Source organism: Malaclemys terrapin, chromosome 10 (genome assembly GCF_027887155.1).
Source record: "Malaclemys terrapin pileata isolate rMalTer1 chromosome 10, rMalTer1.hap1, whole genome shotgun sequence".
Lineage (NCBI taxonomy): Eukaryota > Metazoa > Chordata > Testudines > Emydidae > Malaclemys > Malaclemys terrapin.
The window spans coordinates 54,230,000-54,241,069 of record NC_071514.1 but is presented as its reverse complement, the minus strand read 5'-3'; the positions used below and the strand labels follow the sequence as shown (position 1 = coordinate 54,241,069).

The 11,070-nt window shown below is 43.3% G+C and overlaps 1 protein-coding gene across 1 annotated transcript in view; it reads right to left on the bottom strand.

Moving 5' to 3' along the window:
* Positions 1-2,775: 2,775 nt before the first annotated feature.
* LOC128844326 (zinc finger protein 239-like) overlaps positions 2,776-11,070 on the bottom strand; it is a 28,050-nt gene continuing 19,755 nt past the window's right edge. The window contains exon 4 of the mRNA XM_054041974.1: positions 2,776-4,572. Coding sequence (XP_053897949.1) covers positions 3,715-4,572 — 858 coding nt within the window. The 3' untranslated portion in view covers positions 2,776-3,714. The remainder of the gene's footprint in view (positions 4,573-11,070) is intronic.

The window sequence follows — 11,070 nt, the reverse complement described above, 5'->3', positions numbered from 1 at the left end:
GATATTAAGTGATAGGCAAAAAGTCAGAGTTAGTTACCAAAAGAAATAAACTCTCAATCCTATTAGACTGGGCAATATCTAGATTAAGCAGTTTTTCTCACCCCACTGGATATTACAGTCCTTAATATACAGATTTGTCCCTTAAATCTGGGTGAGTCTCCTCTGTTGTAGTCTTCTGTCTTCTTCTCAGTGTCTTTGTTGCATGCAGCATAGGTGGAGGCAGGAGAAAAGGCCAAGCATGTGGCCACTGTGTTTGTTTTATACCCTCAATCCATGTGCTTGGAAAACACAAGTCCAGGCATGTCTGGGTGCATTGCTGAGTCTCCTGGCAAGGTTAAGCAATTCCCCTGCTGTGACCTCATGCAGGTGAGTCATTGCATTGTAGCTCCCTTGCTGGACAATGGTTGTTGATGGGTTGATTGACACCACACTCGGGTGTTGGCTACTTTCCTTGCTGTCTGGCTGATTCCCCAACTTACAGCATGTTTTAGTGACCACCATACAACACAATTCTCATAACTTCATATGCATTAATTATATACATATATGGATAGAGAAATGACTTTCAGCAGATCATAACCTTTCCCCTGATACATATAAAGCATGCCTTGTAAGGTAAGATCACGATTATATAAAAATGAGGAATATGGGAGTTCCAGGATGCTCCCCCAAGGTATAGAATGTCTAACCCTGGTTTTAGTGTAAATACCCGAGCTGTTTGCTCAGCATTGGTAGGCATCCAATTGTAACCCCTTGCAGACATCTTCTTAGCCACATCCACAAAAAGATCTTTATTCCAGTGACTTGCCACATGAGATTGCTGCACCAACACTTCTCCCCAGATGGCTAGGAGATCTAGGGTCTCAGCACTCCACGAGGCATGTTGCAAGCAGGGCCGGCTCTGGCTTTTTTTGCCTAGGGCGGCAAAAAAGCCACCCGCCACCCCCCAGCGCGGCGGGGAGGACGCCGAGCCCGGCCGCGGGCCCGCAATCCCCGACTGGCCAGAGTGCCGGGAGCAGGGCGGAGAGCCCCCGGCGGCCAGAGTGCTGGGGGGAGGGTGGAGAGCCCCCAGCGGCCAGAGCGCCGGGAGGAGGGTGGAGAGCCCGGCCGGGGCTGCTCTCCCCGACTGGCCGGAGCACTGGGGGGGAGGGCGGTGAGCCCAGCTGGGGCCCCGCCGCGCCGCCCCCCTCCAGGCACCGCCCCAAGCACATGCTTGGTGGGCTGGTGCCTGGAGCCGGCCCTGGTTGCAAGGTTTCTGGAATAGCATTGCAGCAATGCTGCTATAGTCAAATCCAGGAGCAAATGGGAAACTTCTGGGCCTGTGCCAGTTTTTAAATGCAGGAAGGGACATCTAGTCAACTTGACCCCAGAGCAGTGGAGGGCACATAGGTAAACAGACAGGTCAGTACTGGACACCTGCAAAGCAGTGTGGGATAGAAGTTGGAGGACTGCCAAAACAGTACATCGCAGCATTGCATGCAGACAAACAATGGATTTAACTAACTCAATTTGAATCAAACAATACACTTTGAAAGAGAATTCCAGAGCTTGTGATAAATGTGGCGTTCATGCGCTGTGACGAACTGCAGTGTGTATATGCAGACATTTTCACGCTGGACTAACTTGAGTTATTGAGGACTAAACCCCCCATTTAGACACCTCCTTAAGGGTTTATACTGCCACCCATCATGCTAGTATCTAAGCACCTTCTATGTAAAATCAATAGCATTAGTCCCTAATGGCCTTTATGGAGTCTGTCACTACTGCTTTTCAGAATAAAAATAAGCTTAGAGTGTTTTTTTTAATTAACACATTTTAGGTTGATTGGTTTCAGGTTTTGGTTTTTTGTTTTGATATTTCTGGGAGGGATGCGAGATGGGAGGGGCTGAATGCATTTTTTTGGGTAGAAGGTGGCAATGCCATTTGCTCCTGTTCAGATTAAGTGGATGAGACTAGTATATATATATTAAAAAAAAACTAAAATGATTTGTCTAATGATTAACACAAGTGTCAAGACTTTTTCTCCAATAATCTCAGTTGTTTGCTGATTTATACAAAGACAAGTGGGTGAATGTAATCAGAGCCCAGCTGTCGAGATGCAACTTTAAGCTCCATCTATAGAGCCAGAACCTCCAAGGGGGTCTTTGAGATAGAAAATGGGCTAGCTGAGTAACAAGGAAAAAGGATGTAGAACTCTTGACACAGCAGGAAACTAGGGTATTCTAAAAAGTACCAGAAAACTGGGGCAGGAGCTAGTGATCCAATGGAAACCACAAGCCTGGGTGGAGTCTGGCCAGAATGTCTTAAAGGAGCTCTTCTTTAAAGAAAAGTTTGTTGAACTCTTAAATATAAATGGAAACCACAGACAGAAGATAGGTGCTGAAGACACTGTCAGGTTCTCCCTATGGAGAACAGCCTCTCAGGAAGGAGCCATCCCAGCTGGAAGGCTTTATCTACTTTAAGGAAATCTGCCCTGTTGTCACTACATAGTTGGTACTGGATTAAACTGCCCTGATGACAGCCCATTTTATGCTGTGCAACATGTCTATATCCAGTGGTGGCACTGGTGTAACTACATTAATTACACTGATGACATTTCTTTAATGCAGTCAGAGCCTGAATAATCTCGAGCTCACATGTACTCCTGATTCTTGATCACAAGCATTCATGAATGGGCCGGACACAGAAATAAGTGATTTCCACTGAGTGGAGCTGTGGATCTTGACATGCTACTTGACAGTGAGAACGTTTCCAGGAAACTGAAGGAGACATGGATCATTTTAAACAACTTTTTATTAGAACTTTAAAAAAAACAATAAAGAGAATGGTATTTGAAACTAGAATTAAACTCATACCTTTAAAATCCATATTTCAAACACACACAAAAACAAAAACACACAACTATGCTCCCTTCACTCACAAAAAGAATCCTCAAAGCTCATAACTTCAAGAAAAATTCTTGTCAGTAACAAGAGCTACAGAATCCCAGAGAAGGAAGCTGGTTTCTTACACTGTAAACTCTTCTGGGCAGGAACTGTGCAAACCTTGTTGGGCAGCACCTAGTATAATACAGCCCCAATTCCTATGGGGCCTCTGGGCACTACTTTAATAAAGACATTAAATAGTAAAATCTTCCCGTAAGAGTGATTATCATTATTATAATCTCTGTTTTACAGATGGGGGGAATGAAGGCACAGTGAGGTGAAGTGAGCTGCCCAGAGTTACCAAACAAGTCTGTGACAGAATTGGGAATAGAACCCAAGAGTGCTGACTTTCCACCTTCTGCTCTATCTGCTAGAAGATGCTCCATTTATTTCCCACTATAAATTGTCTGAGGTCCTCCCTGTGCTCATTTTTTCATTCCTCTTAAATATATTTATTAAAAATGACAAACATGATTTCCCCTTAATTACACTACTTACTCTCCTTCCATCACCCAAATGACCCACCCCCCAACACCTCCTGGTCCCTTCCTTTGGCTCCCAGCATGCATTCCTCTCAACACCCCAGGGCCTTACATGACTCTTCTTCAAGCACCAACACTGCCTCTTTTTCTAACTCGACCACCGACACTCCATCCTCAGCAAGGCATTTTTCATTCACTATGAACAGGGAAGAACTGTGATCCCAAAGTAGAAACACAACTGGCTTCCATCCACTGGGAGACCTTGGAAGGATATCGGATATGAAGCTTTCTCCACTTTCAGACCACTCTTAGGGCTCCCCCTCCATGTGGATTCTCTGATGTCGAATAAGGGCAGAGCTCACAGTGAAGCCTTTCCCACAGTTGGCACATTCATACGGTTTCTCCCCAGTGTGGATTCGGCGATGCTGGATAAGATGCGCGCTCTGACGGAAGCTTTCCCCACACTCAGTGCATTCATAGGGTCTCTCTCCCGTGTGGATTCTCTGATGTCGAAGAAGGGCTGATCTCCAAAGGAAGCTTTTCCCACAGTCAGCACATTCGTAGGGCCTTTCCCCCGTGTGGAATCGCCGGTGCTGAATGAGGTGTGAGCTCACTGTGAAGCTTTTCCCACATTCGGCACATTCATAAGGTCTTTCCCCCATGTGGAATCTCTGATGCTGAATGAGGGCAGAGCTTACAGTGAAGCTCTTCCCACACTCAGCACACTCATAGGGCCTCTCGCCTGTGTGGACTCTCTGATGTTTCATAAGCTCTGAGCTCTGACTGAAGGTTTTCCTGCACTCGGCACATTCATAAGGTTTCTCTCCAGTGTGGGTTCTCTGATGACGAGTAAGGGCTGAGCTCACACTGAAAGTCTTCCCACAGTCTCCACATTCGTAGGGTCTCTCTCCTGTGTGGATTCTCTGATGCTGGATTAGCTGCCAGTTCCCACTAAAGCTCTTGCCACACTCAGCACATTTATAGGGTTTTTCTCCTGTGTGGATTATCTGATGCCGAATGAGTTTTGAGCTCATACTGAAGCTTTTCCCACATTCAGCACATTCATAAGGTCTCTCCCCTGTGTGGATTCTCTGATGCTGAATAAGGTGCGAGCGTTGCCGGAAATTTTCCCCACACTCAGCACATCCAAAGGGTTTCTCTCCGGTGTGGATTCTCTGATGCTGTCTGAGGTTTGAGCTCACCCTGAAGCTTTTCCCACAGTCATCACACATTACTGATTTCCTCCTCATAGGATTTCCCTGTTGGACAATGTCTGGCAGTTTCCTGAAAGCTCTTTCACATGCAGTTGATTTGCTTTGTCTCTTCCCTGGAGGAGTTCGCAGATGCCTTTCCAATCTGCATTGACCCTCACAGGCTTTGCCCTGCTCAGGACTCTGGGAAATATTCCTTTGGGGTATTCGTGATAACTTGCCCTGTGGTTCCATTGACTCAGGACCTTCCTGGTGCAGATTCTCCTCCTCATTCTCACTCACCATCCCATCACCTAGTCAATAAAATGAGAATCCAGAGATGAGTTACAGGAGAGAAAGGATAACTTAGAACAAGGACTCATCTTGAAAATCTTATTTACATATGAACATATGATACCTGCACTTGTTACATGTGACAGGGTATGTCGACACTTCGAGCCTGGGGGTGTGATTCCCAGCTTGTGGAGACATATTCATGCTAGTTCTCATCTAACTTAGCATGCTAAAAACAGACTGCAGCCCCAGCAGCAGGATAGGCTGCCACTAGTCACCTTGAGTACACGTCGATGGTCTTGGACAGACAAGCACGCCAGGTGGCTCCCTCCAGCCACTTGTCCTACCATGGCTACATTTTATTTTTTGTTCAAATAAATGTCTATATATAGTGTATACTCCTTGTTAGTAAAAAGTACCAAATTTAGTGTAAAGGCTATATTTGGTTGAAAAGGACTATGTTTTTAATAGTTATACCAACCATGAGATTTAACATTTCCTTAGGAAAGCAACTAAAAAGTACAAATGCAAAACAAGATTAAAATTAACTATTTAAATCAAGTTTCCTGCTTGCTTATTTAACACATGATTTAAATCAGAGATTTAAATGACTTTGAAAAGCCCTGGCTGGGATGATTTAGTTGGGAGTTGGTCCTGCTGTGAGAAAGGGGTTGGACTGGATGACCTCCTGACGTCTCTTCCTATGATTTAACTCAATCCAGCCGGTGCTGCATATTCATCAGTTTGGGTGCTGAAGATATTGCTGCCTCAGGAAGGAAGACGAGAGGTCCACTGTAGAGGCTGGATCTAGAGGCTGCTGATCATGGTCTTTCTTATCCAAGTATTCTTCCATCTGTTCCCTAGCTATTGAAGAAGGTGTAGGTAGGGACATCACAGTGTGGGGAGTCAAAATGGAAGCAGCAGGGGAGCAAGATCTTCACTGTTGCATATATGAATGAGAGGGGCAAGTTTTGGAGCAGGGCGGATAAAAATCAATGATTTAAAAAAATCAGATTTTTTTGATAAAATGCTTTTTGGGGCAAAAACCTATCTAAAGGGAGTTTTAATTAAGATACATTATAGCTCAAAGATATCTCATCATGGATTAGGGATTATAAATTCTAATTCTATAGTATGAGACAATATATTAATGTAATGTTTAAGAAAAGTTTTATAAATGTGTTCCAATAGTTCATGGATTAGGGACCCTTCTTATGGGGTTTCAGGGGCTTCTGTATAGATTTATTTAAATTAATCTTTCTACAGTACAGACCCGTTTACGCGCGGATGTCAGGAGTCAAGCCATCACGACTGTGTGTTAACGGACCGTGGGTTAAGAGGGCCATGCTGAAATATCTTAAGATATCTATCTATCTATATATATATACACACACACACACACACACACGTATAATTATCTAGGATTACATACATATTCACAGCGTCCCAAACACTGCAGGCCTATCTGTTAACAGTGCTTTGCAAGAATATGAATTCAAATGTGTAATCTAATAAAAACATTATTACTACTACACGGGGGTGAAAGTAACTCAGGACACTTACCGGTACGGGGTGGGGGCGGCTCTGGCCCCTGGAAGGGGCGGGGCCACGGGTAGAAGGGGTCGTGCTCACGGGTAGAAGGGGTCGTGCTAGGGGTCAGCATCCCCCAACCAGCCCTTCCAGGCCGCCTGGTCCATGCTGCCCGGGGTTCCCGTGGTGATTTAAAGGGCTCGAGGCGCTGGACGCCACTGCTGTGGTAGCAGCGTCCAGAGCCCCGGGCCCTTTTAAATCGCCGGCCCCAGGACAGCTGCTCCCTTTGCTCCCAACTCCCCCCCTTCCCCCCCCCCGTTGGCAGCCAAGGTGGGGCAAAAGGGGTAGGGACTGTAAAGCGCTGCAGGGTCCTTTGCCGCAGCAGCACTTTAACGTTGCTGGCCAGCCTCCGTCGGCGGCCCAGTGCTGCCGCAGCAAAGGACCATCACTTTAATGTCCCTGCCCTTTTTGCCTCCCCTGTCGACAGCCCTGCTGGTAGGGTCCCTACTGGCAGGACTACCGACGGCAGGATGGGGAAGGGGCAGTAACGTTAAAGCGCTGCCACAGCAAAAGACCATCCTTAAAGCGCTGCCGTTGCAGCACTTTAACATTGCTGCCCATTGATGCCCGTCGGCAGTAAAGACGTACAACATGTTTCCGCACCGCACTTCCTGTCGATTTCTATGTCAGTGAGTTAGTGAGCAAATCTATAGCGCTACATAGCAAGTTCCTGTACCACGTGTTAACGAGCCTCATGTGTTAAATAGGTAGCACTGGGAGGCATGGCGCTACCGTGCGTTAAGCGAATTCACACGTAAACAGGTCTGTACTGTATCTACCCAATGGGGCTCAGTGCTCTGTCTAGAAGATACTATCAGAGATGCTTAGTTTTGCAGTTATCAAACTGTGGATTTGTCTCTACAGAGATAACATGTCTTAACAGCAAAAATGTTTTTACATAAATCAATAAATAATACATAGAGGTGAGAAATAACAGACCTCAACCCTATTGTCCCTCTGCAAATTTGTGTACACAGAGTCAATCCCGTACCTCTCTCTAAAAGTGCAAAGTTTCAAGAAGTTCAATGAATAGAAGATTGTTGGGGGCGGAATAGAGCTGGACAAGGAGAAGAAGTCTGGAGATAAATGTGAGAAGGGAGGGACAGGCAGTAGAAACAAAAGTGAAACTGTCTGAGCAGCATATTCCAGAAGTCTTGAGGTCTTTCTGAGTGTAGCCTTCATTGATTTGAGATCTACCATAACATTCTCTCACTAGAAGGGAAAACCTCTAATGGCAGCAGGCTGTAAAAGAGACCCAATTTGGGAATATTTTAATGAAGTTCCTCTACCTGTGGGTAAGACAGGCATGTATGCAAAATGCAAACAGTGCAACAAAGAAATGCATGGCCTGGTTGACCGAATGAGACAACATCACGAGAAGTGTTCCTTCTCAGGAGGAAGCTGCGTTGAAGATGATGAAAGGAACATGCCTGAACATGAAGGATCTTCAGGTTGGTAAACTTTTTTATTTTATACTTCTTTCTTAAGGACTGCCTGTCTTCCTTCTGGACTATTCTTGAATTCTCATGTTTGAACAAAAAAATATAGTTGTTACTCTATGGTACTATCATTTTAGATACAGTTGTGATAAAAAATAAATAGCTGAAATAGGCAGATCTTCCTTTTACAATTTCCCCTTTACTGAGTGTCAGTGAATGCAATGAGTAAAATGAGCAGTATCATAATAATAATTAAATAACTGCATTGACTTATTTTGTTTAGGAGAATCCATCCTCAACATACAGGATTCGGAAGACTATCCACCTTCAAGATCACCATCATTTTCTATAGTTTCAGAGTTATCTGCCAATGATAGTGTTTCCGTCACATCATGTATGTCAGATAGCCACAGTATATCACCTGTACCAAAAAGAAAAAAAATATCTCCATCATCCAGAAACAACCAGAGATAAGTTTGTGATAAATACCAGCAGATTACAAAAAGAGGTAATTGATGAAAAAATTGCCTGGTTTGTTTATGCAACAAACTCTCCTTTCCGTATGACTGAGAACCCACACTTCATTAACATGGTTCAGTCATTAAGACCAGGATACAGTCCACCCAACAGAGCAGATGTCACAGGCAAATTGCTGGATAAAACGTATGAAAGAGAAATTGAGCAGTGTGCAAAAAGTCTAAAGAGTAAAATTGTTAACCTGAGTCTTGATGGGTGGAGCAATGTCCGCAATGATCCTGTTGTATGTGCTTGTGTGACAACAGAAAAAGGGAATGTCTTCCTTACAGAAACAATTGATACATCAGAAAATGCACACACAGCAGAATACTTACAAGAAGTAGCACTAAAAGCTATAACAAACTGTGATAAAAAATTCAACTGTCTAGTACGCAACTTGGTCACAGACAATGCTGCAAATGTATCCAAGATGAGAAGAAATTTAGAAGAGAGTCCCAAGCTAATAACATATGGTTGCAGTGCTTATTTGATGCACCTCCTAGCCAAAGACTTCAGTGTTCCAGAAATAAAGGCTAATGTTGTTGAAATTGCAAAATACTTCCATAACAACCACTTTGCAGCAGCTGCTCTGAAAAAAGCGGGAGGAACCAAGCTAACTCTCCCATAAGACATGCGATGGAACTCAGTAGTGGACTGTTTTGAGCACTATATCAAGAACTGGCCTAATCTGATGACAGTTTGTGAACCAAATCGTGAAAAAATAGATGGCACTGTCACAACCAAAGTTCTCAACATCGGGCTTAAGAGAAATGTTGAACACATGTTGAGTACCCTGAAGCCTATTTCTGTAGCCTTCAACAAAATGCAGGGAAATAGCTGGTTTATTGCTGATGCTGTTGAAATTTGGAAGGAACTGAGTGAGATCGTAAAAAGAGAAATATACAGTGACAGAGTTAAATTACAAGCATTAAAAAAACAAATGGGACAAGCACTATCTCTAGCTCATTTTCTTGCAAATATTCTCAATACTTGATACCAGGGTCAAACCTTAACTGCTGAAGAAGAGGAGTTGGCTATGACATGGACATCCAGCAATCATCCCTCCATAATGCCAACTATTATAAGCTTCAGAGCTAAGGGTGAACCATTCAAGAAATGTATGTTTGCTGATGATGTTTTACAGAAAGTCACACCAGTGAACTGGTGGAAGTCACTTAAGCACTTGGATTCAGAGACTGTTGAAGTGATAATCTCACTTTTAACAGCAGTAGCTTCTTCTGCCGGTGTAGAAATAATATTTTCTTCCTTTGGACTAATTCATTCCAAATTGAGAAATTGTTTGGGACCTGAAAAAGCAGGAAAGCTTGTTTTTCTTTTCCAGATTATGAACAAACAGGAAAATGAAGGTGAAGACGACTGAGTTAGCTGCAGAAGTCAATATTTTAAGTTTCTCATGTTGACCTGGCTAACAGTCAATTTAATTTTTGTTTTGTTTTTAAAAAATATTTCATTTAACTATTTTAGTTTAAAACAATTTTAACAAAAACAAACCGGATTTGAAAAAAACTTGAATATTTAGCTAAATTAAAAAATTCATATGCTTGTTTTGTTAAAATATTATATGTTTGCTGTTGAATAAAAAAATCCAGAATACATTAATGTTGTTGTTTTAGTTAAATAAAACAATGGAAATGTCTGTCTGGTGATGTTCTCCTCCTAATACAGCATGGCAAGAAAAGCCTCCAAATATTAATGATTAACCTGTTGAATTGGAGATATTTATGAAGTCATTGGGAGGTGAACTATCTGCTTTAATTACCTTTGGTAAATGAAATAACCAAACAATCATTCATTTTCTGATATAGCTGTAAAACTAATCTGAAAAGTTTTCAAAATAAATCACTTTAAAATGTATAGTGTGTACCTTCTAAAAATGAAACCTACATCTAACTCTGAGTTGTGAAGAATATGTATTAAGGTTAGTACAACCAACAAGAATGCACTTTTATGTAGAAATTCATGATTAAATCAAGTCTTCCTGACTAGTGATTTAAATCAAATCCACTCTGCTTTGGAGGAAGGGCTTCAATAACTAAATTGTTGCCAAGAGGGAATATTAAAAGAAAAAAGCTGATAGGGTTGAGTAGGCCAAGGTGAGGGGCAAGCAGAATGTGAAGGGTGAGATGGGGCCCTAGGATGAGGAGCCATATGGTGAGAAGGTGACCCATCACCTAACCCAGTTGCACTGGGAGAAGAAACTGGGGATGGTTTCTAGCTAGAGGAGGGAGAAAAAGCATGGTCAAGAGAGGAAAAGGAATATGCTATAAGTAGTGATCTTGATGATGACAGACGCTACCAGTGATATGGTGACTGCAGCCAACAGGATGTCTGCTGGCACCGTGATTGACTCAACCACTAGTGCTTGTTCTGGTACCAAGGGCTTCAGTGTCTAGTAAGACTGCTTGGTTTTGGACTCTGGCACCGGGGTTGATTTGACTTTGCTTGGTACTGAGCATGCAGGCATTCGTGCCTCACTAGCCCCGGCTGTAGGAGATAGCTTAATGTTTGGCTCCTGGGAGGAGGCAGAAGGGATATGACTCTTCTTAGGCCTGTTAGATTTTTCCTTTTGTGGGGAGGCAGATAGGTGCTGAGAGTCTTTTGACTGATGTTCTGA